This window comes from Anomaloglossus baeobatrachus, chromosome 8 (genome assembly GCF_048569485.1).
Source record: "Anomaloglossus baeobatrachus isolate aAnoBae1 chromosome 8, aAnoBae1.hap1, whole genome shotgun sequence".
NCBI classification, from domain to species: Eukaryota; Metazoa; Chordata; class Amphibia; order Anura; family Aromobatidae; genus Anomaloglossus; species Anomaloglossus baeobatrachus.
In genome coordinates this window covers 63,561,682-63,587,778 of record NC_134360.1, presented here as the reverse complement: position 1 = coordinate 63,587,778, position 26,097 = coordinate 63,561,682, and the positions used below count along the sequence as shown (strand labels likewise).

The following is a 26,097-nucleotide window of genomic DNA, read 5'->3' as shown; positions in this document are numbered from 1 at the left end:
ATATTAATTTATTGTATGATTATTTTTTTTTTTATTTAGGCCAACATTGTTTTTTGATGAATACTGTATTTTTATTATACTGATAAAGTTAGTGTCTCATAAAGGAACTTTATCATTAAGAACAATTATTCTGGGGATTTAACAGTATCAAAGTCTGTCTCTCTATCTCTATCCATCTCTCTCTGTCTTTCTCTATCTGTCTCTGTTTCTCTCTCTGTCTCCTTCTCTCTGGCTGTCTCTCTCCTGTCTGCCTCTGTCTCTTTCGCTCTTTTTCTCTGTCTCTCTCTGTCTCTCCACCAAAATCATATTACCTCACACATAAGCTTCTTATACTAAGACTGTCCTTTGTTGCCTATAGCAACCACTCACAGCTCCTATTAATGACCTCAATAACAATATCAGCAGCCAAATCCATTGCATGATGATCATCAAATGTAATTCTATATGTTATTAAATTGACATGCAAATATTATGGACCTGAGATGAATCGCTGCACAAACATGACCAAAGGAAAAGAAAAAATGTGATCAATTAAGGCTAAGTTCACACTTCAGTTGTTTTCAATCCGTCAGGTCCGTCAGCAACGGATCAGTTGTTTTTTAGATGTCAACTGATGCAACTGATGTGTTTTTCACAGGATTCCTTTCACAGGAATCCTGTGAAAAAACGGATCAGTTGCGTCCGTTACATCCACTGTTCGTCCGTTTTTTGACGGATCAGTCATGATCCGTCTGTGTTTGGGACAGCCCAGTGGGCGTGCCAAACATGCTGGGCATGCTCAGTAGAGCATGACGGAATCCTGCGCTGGATTCCGTTGTAAGACGGATTACGACGGAATCCAGCACCATAGACATACATTACAAGCTTGACGGATGGCGACGGATTCCTGTGCGGCGCGTTAATTTTGACGGCCCGAAAAAAGTTACATTCTGCGTTGCTCCCCGCTCGGCGGTCAGTCAAAAACGACGGACCGCGACGCAGCGGATGCAACGCAGGGTCATCAGTCGCAATCCGTCACTAATAGAAGTCTATGGGGAAATACTGGATTCCTGCAAAATATTTTGCAGGATTCCTTAATTCCTCAAGGCTACGGATTGTGACTGATGCAAAACAACTGAAGTGTGAACTTAGCCTAACCTGTGGCTCCCACCTCCATTGACTTTAATGTAAGCAAAGCAGGTTAAATTTTCCCCTCCAAACGGTCTGACGAGTCAAATGAGGCGTCTGTGCAAAATTTTGTGATTGTAAATGTGACGGTGCGGATTCCTTTAGCCGACATACACACACATACCCACACCCACACCCATACCCATACATACGCACCCATACATACGCACCCATACATACGCACCCATACATACGCACCCATACATACGCACCCATACATACGCACCCATACATACGCACCCATACATATACACACACACATACACACACACACAGACACACACATACACACATACATACATACACACGCATACGCACATACTTACACACGCGCACATACTTACGCACATACACACACACACGCACGCATACACACATACATACATATACCACACATACATACATACACACACATACATACACACGCATACGCACATACATACACACGCACACATACATGCACACAAACACATACACACACACACGCACGCATACACACATATACCACACATACACTCAGCTTTATATATTAGATTAATGTTACTATGCTGGTGGGAAGAGATTCTTTCTATGTCTCCTCAATGTGCTTAAGGAATTTCATATGTAGCAAGGGTTTTATCTAATATATAAAGCTCAGTGTATGTGTGTGTGTGCGTGTGTGTCCGCTAAAGGCATCCGCACCGTCGCATTTACAATCACGATATTTTGCACAGACACCCCATGTGACTCAGGGAGCGTCATAGACTATGTTTGTGCTGGTAAATTTAACTATGCGCTTTCCAGTTATTCTACAAAAATCCTGCAGCCATTAAACTGAATGGAGGTGGGAGCTGCAGGCTATAAATAGCAACTGTCAGTGGTTGCTATAGGAACAAAATAAAATGTTAGTATAACAAGTTTGTGTGAGGTAAAAAGATGTCGGTGTGAAACTGATAGAGACAGACAGAAAAAGACAAACAGAGACAGACGGGGAAAGAGACAGCTGAGCAAAGAGACAGATGCCCAAAGAGACAGCCCTGGAGAGAGACAGCCCTGGAGAGAGACAGACCTGGAGAGAGACAGACCTGGAGAGAGACAGACCTGGAGAGAGACAGACCTGGAAAGAGACAGACCTGGAAAGAGACAGATGGGGAAAGAGACCTGGAAAGAGACAGAGCGGGAAAGAGACAGACCTGTAGAGAGACAGCCCTGGAAAGAGACAGCCCTGGAAAGAGACAGATGGGGAAAGAGATAGACCTGGAAAGAGACAGATGGGGAAAGAGATAGACCTGGAAAGAGGCAGAGCAGGAGAGAGACAGACCTGTAGAGAGACAGACCTGTAGAGAGACAGACCTGGAGAGAGACAGACCTGGAGAGAGACAGACCTGGAGAGAGACAGACCTGGAGAGAGACAGATGGGGAAAGAGATAGACCTGGAAAGAGACAGAGCGGGAAAGAGACAGACCTGTAGAGAGACAGACCTGGAGAGAGACAGACCTGGAGAGAGACAGACCTGGAGAGAGACAGACCTGGAGAGAGACAGACCTGGAGAGAGACAGACCTGGAGAGAGACAGATGGGGAAAGAGATAGACCTGTAGAGAGACAGCCCTGGAGAGAGACAGCCCTGGAGAGAGACATCCCTGGAGAGGTACAGCCCTGGAGAGGTACAGCCCTGGAGAGGTACAGCCCTGGAGAGGTACAGCCCTGGAGAGAGACAGCCCTGGAGAGAGACAGCCCTGGAGAGAGACAGCCCTGGAGAGAGACAGACCTGGAGAGAGACAGACCTGGAGAGAGACAGATGGGGAAAGAGACAGACCTGTAGAGAGACAGCCCTGTAGAGAGACAGCCCTGGAGAGAGACAGCCCTGGAGAGAGACAGCCCTGGAGAGAGACAGCCCTGTAGAGAGACAGACCTGTAGAGAGACAGACCTGGAAAGAGACAGATGGGGAAAGAGATAGACCTGGAGAGAGACAGACCTGTAGAGAGACAGCCCTGGAGAGAGACAGCCCTGGAGAGAGACAGCCCTGGAGAGAGACAGTCCTGGAAAGAGACAGCCCTGGAGAGAGACAGCCCTGGAAAGAGACAGCCCTGGAAAGAGACAGCCCTGGAAAGAGACAGCCCTGGAAAGAGACAGCCCTGGAAAGAGTCAGCCGGGCAAAGAGACAGATGGGCAAAGAGACAGCCCTGGAAAGGGACAGCCGGGCAAAGAGACAGCCCTGGAAAGAGACAGACCGGGAAAGAGACAGACCTGGAAAGAGACAGATGGGGAAAGAGATAGACCTGTAGAGAGACAGACCTGTAGAGAGACAGACCTGTAGAGAGACAGACCTGTAGAGAGACAGACCTGGAGAGAGACAGACCTGGAGAGAGACAGACCTGGAGAGAGACAGATGGGGAAAGAGACAGACCTGTAGAGAGACAGCCCTGGAGAGAGACAGCCCTGGAGAGAGACAGCCCTGGAGAGAGACAGCCCTGGAGAGAGACAGACCTGTAGAGAGACAGACCTGGAAAGAGACAGACCTGTAGAGAGACAGACCTGGAGAGAGACAGCCCTGGAGAGAGACAGCCCTGGAGAGAGACAGCCCTGGAAAGAGACAGCCCTGGAAAGAGACAGCCCTGGAAAGAGACAAATGGGGAAAGAGACAGCCCTGGAAAGAGACAGCCCTGGAAAGAGACAGCCCTGGAAAGAGTCAGCCGGGCAAAGAGACAGACGGGCAAAGAGACAGCCCTGGAAAGAGACAGCCGGGCAAAGAGACAGCCGGGCAAAGAGGCAGCCGGGCAAAGAGGCAGCCGGGCAAAGAGGCAGCCGGGCAAAGAGACAGCCCTGGAAAGAGACAGCCCTGGAAAGAGACAGCCCTGGAAAGAGACAGCCGGGCAAAGAGGCAGCCGGGAAAAGAGGCAGCCGGGCAAAGAGACAAATGCCCAAAGAGTCATACGGGCAAAGAGTCAGACGGGCAAAGAGTCAGACGGGCAAAGAGTCAGACGGGCAAAGAGTCAGACGGGCAAAGAGACAGACCTGGAAAGAGACAGACCTGGAAAGAGACAGACCGGGAAAGAGACAGACCGGGAAAGAGATGTGCCGCCCCCGTGCCAGCAGCCGCCGCTGCTTGGCTCCGGGCCTCCTGGGGTGGTGGCTCGAGAGTCGCTGGACCCGGGGGTCTCACGGACACGCCGAATAAAAGGGGACGTAGATGTACGGGCTGGGCCGTATTAAGTTCGTGACGCCACCCACGGTGTGTGGTGAGGTGGGACACCATCGCTGCTGTTGTGGGCACCCGGAGGTGATGTTACGGCAGCTAGATGTTAACCCCTCCGTGGGTAGGGATGGTTGCCCCGGAACCCAGTGTCTTAGTGCAGGGTATAGTGACAGCAAAGAGATGTTCGATTACTCACAGTGAATAAACCACACGAGTCTCTTAACCAAGGTGCTGGTGGCCGGCCGCCGCGGCCGGTTGCATTCGGATCCCCCCACCCGGGCTAGTTTCTCAATATATATGTCTGGTTGTATTTTTCCACATACCGTATGTATATTTACAGACATATTTTATATACCGGGATTTTGCTTCTTCCTTTCTTGGCAGGCTGATTGCAATTGTCTTCCATGGTACAAAGGAGATGGCAGGATATTTTGTACAGAAATCGACATTTGCAGAGAGGTTTGATATTCACTTACAAGATTTATTACTTATCCCTAGAGGTGATCAAATTGGTTAAAAGCTAATTAAGTTTGCCTCATATTTCACAAAAAAAAAAAGTAGGATTTTCCTCAGTCACTACCAAAATTTGGTGATTTTTCTTTGTTCGAATTCAGAAAAATAGCGGCCACCACTGTTGTGATGTAAATCCATGTACAGACTTCCTGGAAGTAATTATTGTAAATAATAAAAAATAATAAAAAAAAAGGTTGGAGATCCCTAGAGCATAATAAATGTAGTTGTCACACTAGGTACTGGGAAGTACCAAGTGGACGGTGAAAGGCAAGGGAAACCCTGTGTCTACGGAAGGGGGAGATGGTGACCCCTGACAAAACCTACCGCTGGTGCCTGGCTTCCCTCACCACCCTAGATAGGTTCTGCAGTTATGCACCGAGCTGGATACCTGACCCTGGCTAACCCTTAACTGGGCCCTAGGTAGGGAGCAGATGGGATGAGCGCTTAGTCAACCCCACAAAATACTAAAGAACACACAGGGAATACACACAGGGGAAAGTATACAAATAACTTATCTCCAGATGACTCAGGGAGAGGAACTGCAACAGCAGCAAAGTTTCTCCAGATGAATATAAGCTGACTGCTTGCACTCAAGAGCTGTAAAGAGTTTTTTAAACCTATCGCCAGCAAAGAGTTAGTGGGAATGAGAGTATTTAAAGAAACAAAGGAAAGTGCTGATGATTAACAGGTGAATGGTGAGGAAATCTGCAGGGTCCTAAAGAGAAAGCGATTACCCCAAGCAGGGAAAAAGTGAAAATCAGGGAGCAATTTCTGTAGCCAAACGCTGCGACCTTCTACAGCCAGACATCACAGGACTGTCTGTCAAGCGTAACACACCTGTGACACTAGTGTAGAAAAAGTTACTATTCACCTTGACTTCACTGGGCCTCCTGCAGCAACGCCCCATCCAGGTTTGCGCGTAACTCTCTCAGGCCTTTATTTTTCCTTCAACACTATCTACAATGTCCTCTTCCAGCTACTTTCCTCTTCTAGTGCCGAGTAGACCTCTGACGTCACAACGTCGCTTCAGGTTCTTGGGTAAAAAATGAAATGTTGTAGCGTCAAAGGCCTACTTGGCAATGGAAGTCCCAGTGCAGAGAGAAGATGCAGGAAGATGATGCTACACATGGTGTCGGAGCAAAGAAATGTCTGGAAGGAGCTGCGATGAAGACCAGAAGGGGTTGCAGTAGCAGGAAAGTAGAGCGGTGAAGTATTATTATAATACTTTTTTCCTATGCTTATAGTGTTATGGGACTCTTTAACTTTTTTTTAATATTTATAATAGTTTTTTCTTCTGGGAAGTCTTTATATAGACATTCATCCTAACAGCGGTTCTCTAAAAATATTAGACTTCAGGTTAAAAATGAAATTGGGGATTTAAAAAAAAAAAATGAGCTGAAAGAAGAAATATATTAAGGTAAGAAATTAAGCAATATTCACATCTTCACTTCCCAGTGGTGATGACTTAATCTCTCATTTATGTTACTGCTGCAGTCAATCACTGTCCTCAGCGCTGATGCTTGCATGCGCAGCATATGAATGCTAATTGGCTGCAGTGGTTATGTGAATGATGAACTTGTGATTGTTTTTTATGTATTTTTTTCATTGAAATATGAGGCACAACACACTGCAGAAATCCCAGACAGAAATCAAAGACTGACCATTTGCTGCACATTATGAACAGCCTTAGGTCCGCTTCTGGATTAATCCTATTCCATGTGGTTAATCCACGTTTGACTTCTGTTTTCGGGCAGAATCCGGTTTTCAAATTTGCAGTAGGAACATTTGTCTCAAAGGTGGGAATCAAAGGCAGTTTGTGGGAGATCTTCACGTAGATTTTGATGCAGAGTTTACAGTCACGGTTGAAAGTGTTGCATAGGTAGTGTGGAGTAGGAAACTGGCTAGTGGGAGCAATGCCTAGTAGAAGACTACATAGGTAAGGATGGTTGACCTCGGGGAGATCAACCTCCAACACCGCGGAGACACCATCACGTGTTTCTCAACACAGTGACACCAGAACAAGGCCCCCTACTCCACACTGATGAGGGGCAAATATCCCGAAACAGCTGTCTGTGGATGGATACCATGTTTGGCATAGGTGGTCTCCTTGACTTGGAGACTGCCCTTCCCGTGGTTGTTCCTTCCCGGTGAAAGACCTGGCTAGTTTCCTGCCAGCGTTGAGAAACATGTGATGGTGTCTCCGCGGCGTTCTTGTTTTGCATGTTTTCCCAGGGGGCCTTGTTCTGGTGTCACTGCGTTGAGAAACACATGATGGTGTCTCCGCAGTGTTGGATGTTGATCTCCCCGAGGTCAACCATCCTTACCTATGTAGTCTTCTACTAGGCATTGCTCCCACTAGCCAGTTTCCTACTCCACACTGATGAGTGGTAAATACCCCGAAACAGCGGTCTGTGGATGGATACCATGTTTAGCATAGGTGGTCTCCTTGACTGGAGACTGCCCTTCCCGTTGTTGTTCCTTCCCAGTGAAAGACCTGGCTAGTTTTCTGCCAGCGTTGAGAAACATGTGATGGTGTCTTCGCAGCGTTCACGGCTGAAAGTGTTGACACCCTTGAAATTGTTCCAGAAAATGAAGCATCTCTTCGAAAAAATTTTTGCAATTACACATTTTGTTATACACATGTTTATTTCCTTTGTGTCTATTGGAACAACACAAAAAAAAACACAGAAAAAAAGCATAAATTGGACATAATTTCACACAAAACTCCAAAAATGGGCCGGACCAAAATTATTGGCACCCTCAATTTTATATTTGGTTGTACACCCTTTGAATTACACTGACAAGCAAAAGGGTAACAATGTTTGTAACTTTTTTTTTTTTTTTACTTTCTAGCTCCGTATCTCACCATACACTACATCTTTGAACTTGTGACTACCTTCATTTTATTGACAATCATCTTGGCTATCTCATACATAAATCTAACTTACAACTATTTAGCATATAATTAGTTATGCAGATTCTGCAATCAATCACTTCCTATAACCATTATCAAGCTTCTTACCTCACTCACCTGGAATTTTGGACTCTTCTTTTGCAAACTGCTCCAGGTCTCTCATATTTGAAGGCGTGTTCTCCAAACATCAATTTTAAGATCTCTCCACAGGTGTCAATGGGATTTAGATCCGGACTCATTGCTGCCACTTCACATCTCTCCAGTGCTTTTTTTCGATCCATTTCTGGGGGCTTCTTGAAATATGTTTGGGGTCATTGTCCTGTTGGAAGACGCATGACCTAGGGCAGAAACCCAGCTTTCTAACACTGGGCACTACACTGTGACCCAAAATCCTTTGGTAATCTTCAGATTTTATGATGCCTTGCACACATTTGAGACACCCAGTGTCAAAGTCAACAAAACAACCCCAAACATCTTTGAACCTCTACTTTATTTGACTGTAGGTACTGTGTTCTTTTCTTTGTAGGCCTCATTCTGTTTTCAGTAAACAGTAGAATGATGTGGTTTACCAAATAACGCTATCTTGATCTTATCTGTCTACAAAATACTTTTCCAGAAGGATTTTGGTTACTCACATACATTTTGGCAAACTACAGACTAACTTTTTATGTCTGTGTCAGCAGTGGGGTCCTCCTGGGTCTCCTCCATAGCGTTTAATGTCATTCAAATGTGGATGGATAGTTCACGCTGATATTGATACACCCTGAGCCTGCAAGACAGCTTGAATTTCTTTGGGACTTTATTGGGGCTGCTTATCCACCATCCAGACTGTCCTGCTTTGCAACCTTTCATACATTTTTCTCTGCTGTCCGTGTCCAGGAAGATTAGCTACAGTGCCATGGGTTGTAAACTTTTGATTATGTTGTGCACCATGGACAAAGGAACATCAAGATCTCTGGAGCTGGACTTGTAACCTTGAGATTGTTAATATTTTTCAACAATTTTGGTTCTCAAATCCTCACTGTTCTCTTCTCTTTCTGTTCTCCATGCTTAGTGTGGCACACACTGACACACAATGCAAAGATTGAGTGAACTTCTCTCCTTTTTATCTGGTTTCAGGTGTGATTTTCATATTGCCCACACCTGTTCCTTGCCACAGGTGAGTTTGAATGAACATCAAAAACGTGAAATAGAGTAGTTTGTCCACAATTTTGGAAAGGTGCCAACAATTTTGGCCAGCCCATTTTTGGGGTTTTATCGGAAATTATGTCCAATTTGCCTCTTTTCTTCTGTTGTTTTTTTTTTGTGTGTTTTTCCTATATACAGTACATAAAGGAAATTAAAAAGTGTAATTCCAATAATTATTTTGGAGATGTTCTTAATGTACTGGAGCATTTTCAAGGGTGCCACACTTTCAGCCATGACTATCAATAAATTATCACCAAATAGCCATACATTTTGAGATTATATAGATTGTATGCCAGCCATTTGGTAAATTCAAAAAAAGTTCTTTTTTTTCCTCATTAATGCACACTCTGCACCCCATCCCCCATCTTGACAGAAAAAAACCCCAGAAATGTAGAAATTTTTGCAAATTTATTTAACAAAAAAAACTGAAATATATCACATCGTCATAAGTATTCAGACCCTTTTCTCAGTATTGAGTAGCAGCCCCCTTTTGAGCTAGTACAGCTATGAGTCTTCTTGTGAATGATGCAACAAGTTTTTCACACTTGGATTTGGGGATCCTCGGCCATTCTTCCTTGCAGATCCTCTCCAGTTCCATCAGGTTGGATGGTGAACGTTGGTGGATGCCATTTTCAGGTCTTTCCAGAGATGCTCAATTAGGTTTAGGTCAGGCCTCTGGCTGGGCCGGTCAAGAATGGTCACAGAGTTGTTCTGAAGCCACTCCTTTGTTATTTTAGCTGTGTGATTAGGGTCACTGTCTTGTTAGAAGGTGAACCTTCTGCCAAGTCTGAGGTCCAGAGCACTCTGGAAGAGGTTTATTTCCAGGATATCTCTGTACTTGGCCACATTCATCTTTCCTTCAATTGCAACCAGTTGTCCTGTCCCTGCCCCCATAGCATGATGCTGCCACCACCTTTTTTAACTATTGGGATTAGGCAGGTGATGAGCATTACTTGGTTTTGTCCAGATACACCGCTTAGAATTATCACCAAAATGTTCTATCTTCGTCTCATCAGATGAGAGAATCTTATTTCTCATAGTCTGGGAGTCCTTCATGTGTTTTGTATTTTTTTTTTTTTTTGCAAACTGTATGCAGGGTTTCATATATTATGCATTGAGGAGAGGCTTCCGTCAGGCCAATCTGTAATAAAGGTCCGACTGGTGGAGGGCTGCAGTTGACTTTGTGGAACTTTCTCCCATCTCCCTACTGCATCTCTGGAGCTCAGCCACAGTGATCTCGGGGTTCTTCTTTGCCTCTGTCACCAAGGATCTTCTCCCACGATTGCTCAGTTTGGCTGGATGGCCAGGTCTAAGAAAAGTTCTGGTGGTCCAAAACTTCTTCCATTTAAGGATTATGGAGGTCACTGTGCTCTTAGGAACCTTGAGAACAGCAGAAATTCTGTTGTTTTTTTTTTTAAATCAGATCTTTTTTATTAAACAACTAAGAATCAATACAGAGAAAATATATTGCATCTTATATAACTAGTAAAGGTGTACATTGAAAAAACATATGTTGTCTATAAATCAGGTTCTTCCTCTGAATATAAAAAAAAAGGAAAAAAGGATTCTTAGATCCGTTATATAAATTGAGCCTACATATAACATGGCTCCACAGATAAACAAAAGTTTAAATTATGCAATAATACCTCAGTCTAATAGAAAAGTCTCCTCCATCAGCCGTGTCGCTCCGCATCATATTTCCATACCCGCTTGCCTCTCTCTCCCCGTTTAGTCACCAATCACACCCTACCAGGCCCCTCCCACAGCACAGCTCAAAGTCCACTTCGCCACATAAAACACTAGTTTTAACTTTTACTCCCCAAACGTTCCATTCACTGCAAGCACAACAGTAACTGGTCCAGCATTGCACCCTGCACTAGTGCCCCAGAGGGAGACCCGGCAACTCCATCCATGGCTGCCAGATTTTGTAAAACTTTCTCAGTGTTTTTCTCTTTAAATAAACTCCCCTTTCCAATCCAATACAAATCAGAGTGAAGAGGGGGTTAATGCCGCGCATCAGCCAAAATGAAAATGTAGCACGTTGATGTTCTAAACGTATTCTTTTATTCCATCGGTCTACGCGTTTCAAGGATATACCTCTTCTACAGGACCAGTGCATCAACATATGTTACTATGTTGATGCACTGGTCCTGAAGAAGAGGTATATCCTCGAAACGCGTAGACCGATGGAATAAAAGAATACGTTTATAACATCAACGTGCTACATCTTCATTTTGGCTGATGCGCGGCATTAACCCCCTCTTCACTCTGATTTGTATGCACATCCACGTGGGGCTGCAGCAGATGCCAGCATCCCATGCTCTATCAGTGGTTGTGACTATCACAACCTTTTCAGGTGAGTGTATTTTTCCTGATCTACCTCACTGATCTGTTGGTATTACACTATCAGCGCTCCTTATTTTTTAGTTTATACTTTCCAATCCAATGACGTTATTTAATTTATTTTTAAGCTCTGGTAATGTTGGTGGTAGAGGATCTAACCAATGGAATTCCAGTATCTTGCTTGCTTGATACAGGATACGTGCTATTCCCAGGGCTGTTGGAGAGTCCGGGTCTACTCCTCCCTCCCACAGACTCAGCAAACATAAACGAGGGGACGGCTGGATTGTGATATGATATATTTGGTCTATGAGTCCCAGGGTTTATTTCCAGAAATCACCAATGTGTCCACACTCCCACATAACATGCATCAAATGGGCATCATCCCGTCCACACCTAACACATTGTGAATTTGGTCTAAGTCCCATCCTGAATAATAGGCTGGGAGTTTTATATACCCTGTGGATGAGATATATTTGAGAAAGCCTTTGGCACTCAGAGACCGCCAGTTTAGGGACCTGTTCTAGAATGTCGGACCACTGGTCTTCAGCAGAAATTCTTTTGCAACTTGTCCAGATCTGTGCCTTACCACAATTCAGTCTCTGAGCTCCTTGTGTAACGGGGGCAGGGGGCGCCTCAGGGGGTGTAGTCGGGTCCCCTCGCCTTGTGGGCCGCAGGCTGAACCCCGGCCCGGCCGTTACTTGCAAAACAGGTGTGTTGTTGGGGCAGAGTGTGGATGCATGGGGCCCATTCATGACAGCGTTCTTTCTGTGCTCTCCAGCTCCTTCTTCACTTTCAGGAAAGAGACAATTGCAGGCAGCGGGTAAACCAAACACCGTTTTATTAAACAAAGCTTCCATCTTTCTGTTTGCAGCAGGCTTACTTTAGTACGTTACAAGTTACAAGTCCTTTTCTACGAAAACGGTTTCCTATTTCTCTACGGGCACTTTCCTTTGCCTGCAGGGGCCAATTGTTATCCCCCTAGCAGTGGTACTCCTATCCCGATTTTAGTCCAGCCCTTTCCCAGGGATTTGTATTGAACTAGGGGACGGCTCCAGTACTCACTACCGGCTCCGGATTAGCTCCAACTTCTTCGCTCCACTGCCACAGCACCCACTCCTGCACTCTGCCCCGGCACTTCTCCTCAGCTCTCTCCCATGTTACATCTCACAGCACACTGCCCTGCATTCCGAGCCCAACCCCCCTTCTCTTCCCTCCTAGGCTGCCCTGCCCCTTCCTTCCCTGTCACTGTTACCAGGGGAACCACTCACTACACTGGCACCTAGGGGGGGAGAACCGTACATAAAACACAACATTGTACAATGTGCCACCATACTCCTGTGGCGTCTTCAGGGGGGGAAAAACGTCTTCTCCACACCAGGGGTCCGTCCACCCCTTACACTTGGACAGTTCCTTTGACCTCATATTTCTCATTTGGTCTGACATGCACTGTGAGCTGTGAGGTCTTATATAGACAGGTGTGTGCCTTTCCAAATCAGGTCCTATGAGTTTAATTAAACACAGCTGGACTCCAATGAAGGATTAGAACCATCTAAAGGAGGATCACAAGGAAATGGACAGAATGTGACTTAAATATGAGTGTCTGAGCAAAGGGTCTGAATACTTATGACCATGTGATATTTCTTATTTGTGATTTTCTTATTTAATAAATTAGGAAAAATGTCTACATTTCTGGGTTTTTTTCTGTCAAGATGGGGTGCAGAGTGTACATTAATGAGAAAAAAAAATGAACTTTATTGAATTTACCAAATGGCTGCAATGAAACAAAGAGTGAAAAATGTAAAGGGGTCTGAATACTTTCCATACCCACTGTATAGTTTCACTTTTTTATGTTTTTCCCTTATTTTACTACTAGTGTGGTGTAAATCGATTTGTAGGCCCCTGATCCAGCAGCCAGGTCAGTCATCAATAGGTCATGGGATTGAAGCCCTCAGAACTGTCTCTTACCTGATTAGATCCCTTAGGCTATGTGCGCACGTTGCGTAAATTCATGCAGTTACGCTGCGCTTTGCAGCGCAGCGTAACTGCATGCGTCCTGCGTCCCCTGCACAGTCTATGGAGATTGTGCAGGGGCCGTGCGCACGTGGCGTCTCAGAGCGCAGCGCTTCGGCTACTGCCGAAGTGCTGCGCAAAAAGAAGTGACATGTCACTTCTTTCCTGCGCTTTGCCGGCAGCTCCTGCTCTGTCTATGGCAGGAGCTGCAGGCAGAGCGCATGGAATCGGCGCTCACTACGGACATTTCTGCAGCGATCTAAAGCGCACTTGTGCTCTTCAGATCGCTGCAGAAATTTCTGCAGTGAAGTACGCAACGTGCGCACATAGCCTTACTCGTCTTTTGATTAGCTGGCCTTGCATGATGTTATTGTTGCAGGGTAATACACATGTGACGTTGCTCCAGGCTGAGTAATCAAAAGAAAGAGCAGTGTATACCGGGAGCTGAGAGACGGTTCTCCGGGCTCTCGTCCGATCGGTAGAGATTACTGACCTGGCTAATGAACCGGTACCTGTGAATCGAGTTGCACCAACTCTATATACCACCCAATATTATCTACTCTACGCAAGAATTTTATTTACATATCTTGTCTTTCTTCACAGAATAATGGAGGATGTAGCCCATATGCAATGTGCAGAAGACAAGGCCCAGGGACACGTTCCTGCATCTGTAGAATGGATTTCATTGGAGATGGCTTCACCTGCAGGGGAAAGATTGCCCAGGTTTTCCACCTAATTTATCCTAGTGGTAGATTTCGATCACCTAGTCCTTAGTTCTGTTGTTACTTACCTTTTTCTTTATAATAATACTAAGATTTGCAGAGGTGTAACTATGGGGGGTGCTGGGTTAGCAGCACCAGCTGGACCCTGGTGACCTAGTACCTGAAGGCATCTATACCACATAGTGACATGTCAGTAGCAGAACTGCCCAGTTATACATTTTTGTTGGGACTCCTGATCTTCAAATTACACTTGTAAGTACATAACGTCAAACATTATATCACTTCCAATCCATACTCCCGAACCCGACATATGGCGTACATGTAGGTCTGGAAGGGGTGAAATGGTTGGGTTGTTGGTGCATGCTCCTATTGGCCCCTCACAACACAATTGCGGGTTACCAATCTTTTGTTATGGCAGGTGAAGACCCCTATCTTTGTCATCCAGACCCTTTTATGAAACCCAGCCTATGGCTTCATAGTAAAACATCACTTTCTCTAACGCCTCATTGGGGAACACAGGACCATGGGTGTTATGCTGCCTATCCATAGGAGGACACTAAGTAGATGCAAAAGCATAGCTCCTCCCCTGCACTATACACCTCCTGGCCGGGCCAGGCAAGCTCAGTTTTAGCTTAGTGTCTGTAGGAGGCACTTCCTTTCAAGGTTTGTTATTTTTTGAGGGCAACGGTTTCCTTTTGGGACCGATCTCCCACTACCATCAACGGGCGGGAACGTGAAGCGTTGCCTACACGTAACCCCTCCCGCGATGCTGGATCCTGGGCTGGACGACTGGTTCCACAGACACCGATTTTCCAAAGCCCAGGGTAAAGGCCTGTGCCCTATAGCCTAATTCCTCAGCCCCTCTCTGCAGGCTCTGAGATAAAGATGGCACTAATTCCTCAGCCCCTCTCCGCAGGCTCTGAGATGAAAATGACACCGACACAGCAAGCTGGCTCTGCTAGTTTCACTGCCTGGAAAGCAGTGTTTTAAGGTGAGATCCCCCCTGACTGGTTTCCCAGACAAAGGGAGAAAAGACGCTGCAGGGAAGGCTTCCAGGGCATTTATAGTATTTATTATGTGCAAGGAGCAAGTATCCTGCACACACAGTGTTAACTTTCTCTAGCTTGCTGGCTGGATGAGGCGGAAGTTCTGCTGTTTGCAGAAAGTCTTGCAGATAATTTCCTGGTGGCAGGGGGAGGACCCAGGGCTCAGGGTCTCTGTGTATTATCTGCTCTGTTTATTTGCTCCAGCAAAAGCCGGCTGATAACCACCGCTAACAAGCTGTGTGCTGACTGTAGGGAGAGGGAGGAAAACTCAGAAGCTCCCTTCCCGCCCTTTTTTTACTACCCACAGCAGGGGGGGGCACACTGACTCATCTTCCCGCTCTTTTAGCGCTAAGCCCCGCCCCCCACGGGTGCGATAAGCCCCCCCCAGGGAAGCATGCGAGATCTTCATAGAGCTTAATCCTTCCTGAGGACAGGGCCATAGGCTGATTCTGGTGAGGTGCTTGCTATCAATTGTAGCTCTGCTGAGCATTGCTCCCCCTCCTGGCATACTCCTATTAGGAACATGCAAAAATCTAAGGGCACTAAGAGTACTAAAGCCCACATAGTCTATTACTCAGCCTGCACTGCCTGCCACGCTGTGCTACCACGTAAACACACATCTTCTCTCTGTGAGTCCTGTGTCCCTATAGCCCCACAAGACCCCCCTGCCACCACCGGCCTAAAGCCTAGGGCCCCCAGCCCACCGGAATGGGCACAGTTTCTGTCCCAATCAATGGAAAAACTGTCACAGAACCTGGTTCTGGCTATGCAATGTCGTCCTCCACACCCTTCTGGGTCCCTGGACGGAACGCAGCCTGAGGATACCCCTATGGAGGATCCTTCTGAGGTAATCCGGGCACATGCTTCACCGGTTGCAGGGATCAGGAAAAGGGCACACGGCCGGGTGTCTCCAGCGGGCTCTCCCTCGGGAGCACACAGGGCAGGCTCTCCCACACGCTCCACGGCGTCTGAAGAGCTGGAGGAGGGAGAATGCTGTTTGTACCAGGAGGATTCCTTGGTTTCATCACCCCCAGATGATCAAACTGCAATAGACTCCCTTATAGCACCACTGACCATGCAGTCTCCTTTAAGAGGGCAAGGAAACCCCAAAAGGTTTTCGCTGATCACCCAGAGTTTCAGGATATCCTCACAAAGCAAAGGGAGAAGCCTGACAGGCGCTTCGGTAACCGAAAACTCATGGAGTCCCAGTACCCTTTTGCCTCACCTGCCCCTAAGGGCTGGGCCGATCCGCCCTCGGTCAACCCCCCGGTCTCCCGCCTTACCACAAACAGGGCTGTATTTGGCCTTTGTGCTGCCCTAGGCACTTTAAGTGGTCGCGCCCCTTACTGACAGCGTAAAACTATGAATCTGTGCACACGACATGTATGTAAGGCAGAGCTACTCTGTAACACACTTTAAAAAGTGCTAAATGCTAAAAGAACGAAGATCTGCACTTTCTCACTAGCACAATACAATTTCAATTTAAAAAAATAAATAATAAAAATAGTGTTTGCTAACCAGTCCTCCGCCTGAAAAACTCAAAGGATGTGGTACTTTGAACACTACGATATCGCAGGTGCGATGTCGGTGGGGGTCAAATTGAAAGTGACGCACATCCGGCATCGTTGTCGAAGTGTGTAAATCCTTTATGACACGATTAACGAGCGCAAAAGCATCGTAATCGTATGATCGGTGTAGTGTCCGACATTTCCATAATGTCGCTGCAGCGACAGGTACGATGTTGTCCCTCGTTCCTGCGGCAGCACACATCGCTGTGTGAGAAGCTGCAGGAGCGAGGAACATCAGCTTACCTGCGTCACCGTGGCTCACGCCGGCTATGCGGAAGGACGGAGGTGGGCGGGATGTTTACGTCCCGCTCATCTCCGCCCCTCCGCTTCTATTGGCCGCCTGCCGTGTGTCGCTGTGACGCCGCATGACCCGCCCCCTTAGGAAGGAGGCGGGTCGCCGGCCAGAGCGACGTCGCAGGGCAGGTGATTGCATGTGAAGCTACCGTAGCGATAATGTTCACTACGGCAGCTATCACACGATATCACTGCTGCGACGGGGGCGGGGGCTTTCGCGCTCGGCATCGCAAGCATCGGCTTGCGATGTCGTAGTGTGCAAAGTGCCCCTTAGGCTATGTGCACATGTTGCGTCGTGTCCATGCTGCAAATTCTGCAGCGATTTGGCAGTGCATGTGCGCTTTAAATCGCTGCAGAAACACTGCGTAATGGATGCAGTGTGTCTGCAGAATAGATGCCGATTTCATGCGCTCGGGATGCTGCCTCTCCCATAGACCGAGTGGGAGCAGCATCCAAAGCGCACAAAATAAGTGACATGCTGGATTTTTAAATGCAGAGATTTTGTCATTTTGACTCAAATCGCTGTGTTCGAAAAATTCGAAAAAGCATTGTGCGCACGGATTATGCACAATCTTCATAGATTGTGCAGGGGACGCAGGACGCATGCATTTATGCTGCAGTGCTATACACAGCGTAAATGCATGAAATTATGCAACGTGCGCACATAGCCTTACAGTTCACATACCCTTTAGATACAGTAGTTAAGGTGCTCGTACACAGACTACAGTTGGCTGAACCCGGAGATAGATAGGATTGGCCAACAGTTTGATTCTCAGGGAGATGAGGACCCAACAGGTCCAATTTCCTCCCGTGGATCCTTTATTTCTCTAAGAGATGAGTCACTGCCAGAGATGTGTAGTAGTGTCTGTCTTATAGAGAACACGAGCACTTAAAGTAAGTGCTCCTGTGTATGGGAGAGCCAGGGAGATAGCTGCCAGCCGAGTGATGGGACACTTGTCTATAGTGTATGGGAGAGCCAGGGAGATAGCTGCCAGCCGAGTGATGGGACACCTGTCTATAGTGTATGGGAGAGCCAGGGAGATAGCTGCCAGCCGAGTGATGGGACACCTGTCTATAGTGTATGGGGGAGCCAGGGAGATAGCTGCCAGCCGAGTGATGGGACACCTGTCTATAGTGTATGGGGGAGTCAGGGAGATAGCTACCATCCAAATGATGGGACCCCTATAGTGTATGGGGGAGCCAGGGAGATAGCTGCCAGCCAAATGATGGTACGTCTATAGTGTATGGGGGCTTTAGTCAAATACTCGTTTAGCTGACATATGGACTCAGACAGCTATATATTTAGTCTGGCACAATGACCCTATAATAATCTACTATCAAGTCTAATAAATTAAATATTGCTACATCTAAATGGCTACATCACCAGAACCAACCTCATATCACTGCTACATCACCAGAACTACTATTGGTACTTGATTACATCACCAGAACCAATTTGAATTCAAGATTATATCACCAGAACTAAAACCAGCCCAACATATAATTGTCTGACATGAAACTGCAGCTCCTAGTATGTCTGTAATAATGGCAAGGAGATACCAGGAGTTGTTACCGGCCATCATCAGACTGTGGACTATACAGTAACCACAGCACTGATGGTGCAGGCAGTAGCACTATTGAACATTTAAAAAATACCTTAACTTTTTGGAGAACTCTTCTATGTTTTAGGTCCATTAATTCTGAGCACATTACTGCGGGTCTGGGTTCTGAGACCCCCATAGATTGTGCAAAAGACCCCTTAGAAGTGCACAGCTTAGGAGACAGGACTATAACTTTTAGGCTGGAATCACACGAGCGTATGGCATCCGATACAAGAGCATGGGATGCGATATGCTAATGACCCCCGGCTCAGGCTCTGCTGCGAGTGTGAGCCGAGTGTCATGCGACTGTGACCCGATTTTGTGATCGGGTCACAGCTGTGAAGCTGAGAACGGGCGCTGCAGAGGTGAGGGAGGGGTTAATCCCCCCATCTCCTCCATTGTCAGCCTGTGCTTTTAACCCGTGTTACCCCCTGTTATTATATTCTTGTGGCTGAGAGGGCGGCGCATGCGGTCACAACAGCAGTGGAGATCAGCTGATCTTCGCGATTAACTGCCGAATAGGACATCGTGCCACCCCTGGAAACCTGGTAACGGGGTAACACGGGCGTCACAAAGATTGTGCTGGAGATAAGCACTATGCGCAGGTGCCAACTCCGACGCCATCTTAGTGAATAGAAAAATTAGCATAGAGCCAGAGAGAGGGAGGAACAACAGGCGGGGGGCGGGAATCCTTATGCATAATCCACCCTGATATTATCTGCTGCGGTGCAACTGTCACTCAAAAAGCTGACAAATTTTTAACCTTCACTTTCTTGGATTTGAAAACCAAAACATCCGAGCTGACCACTATAGGTATGTATAGACTCAGCCTGATAGCGCCAGCATAGCACTGGCTTTATATTATATAGGAAAATCCTGGTGATTGGTTCCCTTTAAATAAGTCCCATGCTGTGCCCCTGAAAAAATTATTGCTCCTCACTGTGCTCCCTGCAAGCCAAAAAAAATTACTCCACACTATAGCTACTTTCACACATCCGGTTTGAGCAGTGCGGTTCAATCCGGCTGTGAAACCTATGCAACGGATGCGGCGAAAACACCGCCTCCTTTGCATAAGTTTTTACATGTGGCCCGTCCATTTTTTTCCGGTTGCGGCACGCTACTGAGCATGCCCTGTGAAAGAAACCGTATGCGGCGGCCGGATGCGTTTTTTTCCGCATCGCGCCGCATCCGGCGTCCATAGGCATGCATTGAAAAATGCGCCGCAGCGGCTGGATGCGGCGCGATGCGTTTTTTTTTGCCATAGCAAAAAACGTTGCAGGCAGCGTTCCATCCGGCCGCGGCATCGGCTAAATCTGCCGCATGCAGCAAAAACCGGACCGAACGCAAGCCCATGCGGCACAATACGGCACTAATGTAAGTCTACGCAAAAAAAAACCTGCAACCGGCGGAAAAAAAAACCGGTTGCGGTTTTTCTGCAGAGCGCCGTATTGTGCCGCAGAGCAAAAACCGGATGTGTAAAAGTAGACTATGCCTCTCTTACAGCACATGGCTTCCACGCTATCCTTTCCTATAAAATATTCCCACTACACTGTCCTCCCTTGTATCCTATGACCACCACACTGTCCGCCCTTTTATACTATGAATGTCACACTGACCACTAATAAGTAAAAATGGCACATTGCCCCCCCCCTTATAAATTATACCCACCACACCTGCCTTAATTATGATTCATGATCTGCACACTGTCCTCAAAATGCCCCATTCATGCTGCCCCTGTCCGTACTGAGCCCTCACACTGCCCCTCTCAATACTCCCATGCTGCCCCTTCTCCATAATGAGCTCCCAATGCTCCCTGCCTCTTTCATAATGAGACCTCCACGCTGCCCTACTCATCATACTGAGACCGCCAAGCTACCTCACGCCTAATGCTAAAACCCCCTCACACTATCCTATTTTTCTTACCGAGTCCCCTTCATTGCTCCACTCCGTACTGAGCCCACCCATGCTGCCCCCTTTCCATACTGAGTCTTCACACTGCCCCTCCCCATATTGAATCATCATGCTGTCCCTTCTCTATAATGAGCTCTCCATATTGTCCCCCTCTCCATGCTGAGTCCTTACTTCTCCCAGAGATTCTGTCCCTTGCACTCACTCTGTAAACCCTAAACCCCCTCTACAGCAATAGGCCCCCTGAACCCCCCCTCTACAGTAAAAGGCCCCCTTATCCTGCCTCTCTCCCCCCAAGCCTCTCTCCCCCAGCCTCAGCCTCTCTCCCCCCAGCCTCAGCCTCTCTCCCCCCAGCCTCAGCCTCCTTCCCCCCAGCCTCAGCCTCCTTCCCCCCAGCTTCTCTCCCCCAGCCTCAGCCTCTCTCCCCCCAGCCTCAGCCTCCCTCCCCCCAGCCTCAGCCTCTCTCTCCCCAGCCTCTCTCTCCTCAGCCTCCCCCAGCCTCTCTCTCCTCAGCCTCCCCCAGCCTCTCTCTCCTCAGCCTCCCCCAGCCTCTCTCTCCTCAGCCTCCCCCAGCCTCAGCCTCTCTCTCCTCAGCCTCAGCCTCTCTCTCCTCAGTCTCCCCCAGCCTCCCTCTCCTCAGCCTCCCCCAGCCTCTCTCTCCTCAGCCTCCCCCAGCCTCTCTCTCCTCAGCCTCCCCCAGCCTCTCTCTCCTCAGCCTCCCCCAGCCTCAGCCTCTCTCTCCTCAGCCTCAGCCTCTCTCTCCTCAGCCTCCCCCAGCCTCAGCCTCTCTCTCCTCAGCCTCCCCCAGCCTCTCTCTCCTCAGCCTCCCCCAGCCTCAGCCTCTCTCTCCTCAGCCTCCCCCAGCCTCAGCTTCTCTCTCCTCAGCCTCCCCCAGCCTCAGGCTCTCTCTCCTCAGCCTCCCCCAGCCTCAGGCTCTCTCTCCTCAGCCTCCCCCAGCCTCAGGCTCTCTCTCCTCAGCCTCCCCCAGCCTCAGCCTCTCTCTCCTCAGCCTCCCCCAGCCTCAGCCTCTCTCTCCTCAGCCTCCCCCAGCCTCAGCCTCTCTCTCCTCAGCCTCCCCCAGCCTCAGCCTCTCTCTCCTCAGCCTCCCCCAGCCTCAGCCTCTCTCTCCTCAGCCTCCCCCAGCCTCAGCCTCTCTCTCCTCAGCCTCCCCCAGCCTCAGCCTCTCTCTCCTCAGCCTCCCCCAGCCTCAGCCTCTCTCTCCTCAGCCTCCCCCAGCCTCAGCCTTTCTCTCCTCAGCCTCCCTCAGCCTCTCTCTCCTCAGCCTCCCCCAGCCTCACCCTCTCTCTCCTCAGCCTCCCCCAGCCTCAGCCTCTCTCTCCTCAGCCTCCCCCAGCCTCAGCCTCTCTCTCCTCAGCCTCCCCCAGCCTCAGCCTCTCTCTCCTCAGCCTCAGCCTCTCTCTCCTCAGTCTCCCCCAGCCTCCCTCTCCTCAGCCTCCCCCAGCCTCTCTCTCCTCAGCCTCCCCCAGCCTCTCTCTCCTCAGCCTCCCCCAGCCTCTCTCTCCTCAGCCTCCCCCAGCCTCAGCCTCTCTCTCCTCAGCCTCAGCCTCTCTCTCCTCAGCCTCCCCCAGCCTCAGCCTCTCTCTCCTCAGCCTCCCCCAGCCTCTCTCTCCTCAGCCTCCCCCAGCCTCAGCCTCTCTCTCCTCAGCCTCCCCCAGCCTCAGCTTCTCTCTCCTCAGCCTCCCCCAGCCTCAGGCTCTCTCTCCTCAGCCTCCCCCAGCCTCAGGCTCTCTCTCCTCAGCCTCCCCCAGCCTCAGGCTCTCTCTCCTCAGCCTCCCCCAGCCTCAGCCTCTCTCTCCTCAGCCTCCCCCAGCCTCAGCCTCTCTCTCCTCAGCCTCCCCCAGCCTCAGCCTCTCTCTCCTCAGCCTCCCCCAGCCTCAGCCTCTCTCTCCTCAGCCTCCCCCAGCCTCAGCCTCTCTCTCCTCAGCCTCCCCCAGCCTCAGCCTCTCTCTCCTCAGCCTCCCCCAGCCTCAGCCTCTCTCTCCTCAGCCTCCCCCAGCCTCAGCCTCTCTCTCCTCAGCCTCCCCCAGCCTCAGCCTCTCTCTCCTCAGCCTCCCCCAGCCTCAGCCTTTCTCTCCTCAGCCTCCCTCAGCCTCTCTCTCCTCAGCCTCCCCCAGCCTCACCCTCTCTCTCCTCAGCCTCCCCCAGCCTCAGCCTCTCTCTCCTCAGCCTCCCCCAGCCTCAGCCTCTCTCTCCTCAGCCTCCCCCAGCCTCAGCCTCTCTCTCCTCAGCCTCAGCCTCTCTCTCCTCAGTCTCCCCCAGCCTCCCTCTCCTCAGCCTCCCCCAGCCTCTCTCTCCTCAGCCTCCCCCAGCCTCTCTCTCCTCAGCCTCCCCCAGCCTCTCTCTCCTCAGCCTCCCCCAGCCTCAGCCTCTCTCTCCTCAGCCTCAGCCTCTCTCTCCTCAGCCTCCCCCAGCCTCAGCCTCTCTCTCCTCAGCCTCCCCCAGCCTCTCTCTCCTCAGCCTCCCCCAGCCTCAGCCTCTCTCTCCTCAGCCTCCCCCAGCCTCAGCCTCTCTCTCCTCAGCCTCCCCCAGCCTCAGCCTCTCTCTCCTCAGCCTCCCCCAGCCTCAGCCTCTCTCTCCTCAGCCTCCCCCAGCCTCAGCCTCTCTCTCCTCAGCCTCCCCCAGCCTCAGCCTTTCTCTCCTCAGCCTCCCTCAGCCTCTCTCTCCTCAGCCTCCCCCAGCCTCACCCTCTCTCTCCTCAGCCTCCCCCAGCCTCAGCCTCTCTCTCCTCAGCCTCCCCCAGCCTCAGCCTCTCTCTCCTCAGCCTCCCCCAGCCTCAGCCTCTCTCTCCTCAGCCTCCCCCAGCCTCAGCCTCTCTTTCCTCAGCCTCCCCCAGCCTCAGCCTCTCTTTCCTCAGCCTCCCCCAGCCTCAGCCTCTCTCTCCTCAGCCTCCCCCAGCCTCAGCCTCTCTCTCCTCAGCCTCCCCCAGCCTCAGCCTCTCTCTCCTCAGCCTCCCCCAGCCTCAGCCTCAGCCTCTCTCTCCTCAGCCTCCCCCAGCCTCAGCCTCTCTCTCCTCAGCCTCCCCCAGCATCAGCCTCTCTACATCCCACCTCCAGTATTAGCTTATTTACCTCCCCCCCCCACCCGTAGCATTAGTCTTCCCCTCCCCATCATGCCCTGTCTGTAGCTTTAGCGACAAGAAGGGGCGGGTACAGGGCCCTCCTTGCATGATTATAGTGGAAAAAGGCATCGCAACAATCACCAACTAACCTGTAAGGTGCCCATACATTCTAGGCTCTGCCTTATCCTCTTCTGGCTGGCTCCAGCTTCAGTCGCGTCCTCCTCCGCGGCGTGTGTCGTCTGCAGCATTGGACGCTGCAGTACGGGGCAGTGAGGTGATTGACGCGCCCGCGCGCCTCTGACCCAGAAGTGCACGCGCTGGAACTTCCGGGGTCAATCAGCTCACTGTGCCTGGCACCTGCCGTGTTTTTGTAACAACAAATAAACAGAAGTGCGTCTCTCCTCCCTCTCAAACCCCTCCCCCAGAACACAGCGGATTCACTAAACTGTGTAACGGATTGAGGGGCGGGTGATGTAAAAAAATAATAAAAAAAAAATTTAAATTTTTTTTTTTGCTGGCAGAAAGTGCCGCCCCCCCCGCAACGTGCCGCCCCAGGCACGGGACCACGGGTGCCTAATGGCAAATACGGCCCAAAGACGCTCCTGTCTTTACCCGATGGTTCTTCCATCAAGGACCTGACAGAGAGGTGGAGCACCTCGCCCGCTCTGCTTTTGAGGCTGCGGGTTTCTCCCTCTCGCCCTCCTTTGCCTCTGTGTAGGTCGCAAAGGCGATCTCAGTCTGGGCAGAATCCCTTAACACTTCACTTGAGGAATCCCAGTTCACTCAGACCTTCACAGAGGTAACAGCTCAAATTGCCGCTGCGGCGGAGTACCTCATCCAGGCCTCCATGGACGCTGCTACCTGCGCAGCGTTTGCCGCCTCAAATACCATAGCCATCCATAGAGCTCTCTGGCTCCGACAATGGCGAGCGGACTCTGCCTCCAAGAAGTCTCTCACGGGCCTTCCTTTTTTTCCAAACCGATTGTTTGGCGAACGTCTGGACAAGCTCATTTCTGACGCCACGGGAGGAAAGAGTACCTCCCTCCCCCAGCTGAAGTCCAGGACGTCCTTCACCAGACGTCCACAGTCCTCGTTCCGATCCTTTCGGAACTTATTTGGTTGGTCGACATCCCGTGCTGTCCCCGCCACCAGCAGCGGACTACGCAGGGACCGACCTTCTCAGCTCTCTCCGAAACCCACTTCGTCATTGCAGCCTAGACCGAAACAGTCCAGGACTAGGGAGACTCGGCCACGACGTTTTTCCCCCCTCATGACTCCTTTGGCGCCCCGGAAGACACACTCATTGTAGGAGGTCGACTGCAGCTCTTTCAACACATCTGGGCTGCCGCCTCAGACGACAAATGGGTGCGAGACCTTGTGTCTTCCGGTTACCACATAGAATTTCGGACCCGACCCCCGAGTCGGTTCTTTCTCTCAAACCCCCCAAAGACTCAAAAACGACGTGAAGCTTTTTTCTCAGTAATCCACTCGCTCCAAACAGCAGGAGTGATAATACCTGTCCCAGACGACGAGAAGTTCGGGGGTTTTTATTCCAACCTCTTTGTGGTCCCCAAAAAGGATGGGTCAGTTCGACCCATCCTGGACCTCAAACACCTAAACAAACATGTGCACGTACGGAGATTAAGAATGGAGTCCCTAAGGTCCATTATTGCATCCATGGTCGAAGGGGAATTCCTCGCCTCCATAGACATCAAGGACGCGTACCTGCACATACCCATCGCCCCAGATCACCAAAAGTTCCTCCGCTTCGCAATTCAGGACTCCCACTTTCAATTTGTAGCTCTACCCTTCGGCCTTGCCACCGCACCAAGGGTCTTCACCAAAGTCATGGCGACCGCCATGAGCGTCCTTCACGCCAGGGGAGTAGTCGTTCTCCCTTACTTGGACGACCTCCTCATCAAGGCCCCCTCCTTCCGCGACTGCTCAACCAGCGTACAGATCACTGTGGACACCCTATCCCGCTTAGGGTGGCTAGTGAATCTGGACAAATCATCCCCGATCCCATCACGATCTATCACCTTCCTGGGCATGTCCCTGGACACCCGTCGGGGCTTGATCCTTCTCCCTCAGGACAAGGCGTTCGCTCTTCAACGTCCTCCGTCTCGCTCCATTCGATTCAGCATGAAAGTGCTCGGCAGGATGGTGGCGGCTATGGAAGCAGTACCCTTTGCTCAACTGCACCTCTGCCCACTGCAGCTAGCCCTTCTAGCGGCCTGGGACAAGAGCCCCTTCTCCCTGGACAGACATCTTCACCTGACGCCTTCAGTCAGGTACGCACTCCGCTGGTGGCTTCGGTCCTCATCCCTATCGAAGGGGAGATCTTTTCTCCCAGTGAACTGGCTGGTCCTGACCACGGACGCCAGCCTCTTAGGCTGGGGAGCAGTGTACCGGCACCACACTGCTCAAGGACGTTGGACGCCCCAGGAGTCTTTCCTTCCCATCAACATCCTGGAACTCCGCGCGATCTTCCTCGCGCTCAGAGCGTTCAGCCCTCTGCTAGCGGGTCGTCAGATTCGAGTCCAATCGGACAATGCGACAGCTGTAGC

General features: G+C 49.9%; 1 protein-coding gene across 1 annotated transcript in view; it reads left to right on the top strand.

The window, feature by feature from the left end:
- The window catches only part of LOC142249827 (stabilin-1-like), a 281,112-nt gene that overhangs the window by 154,744 nt on the left and 100,271 nt on the right, over positions 1-26,097 (top strand). The window contains exons 36-37 of the mRNA XM_075321739.1: positions 4,729-4,803; positions 13,916-14,035. Of these exons, the coding sequence (XP_075177854.1) occupies positions 4,729-4,803; positions 13,916-14,035 (195 nt within the window). The remainder of the gene's footprint in view (positions 1-4,728; positions 4,804-13,915; positions 14,036-26,097) is intronic.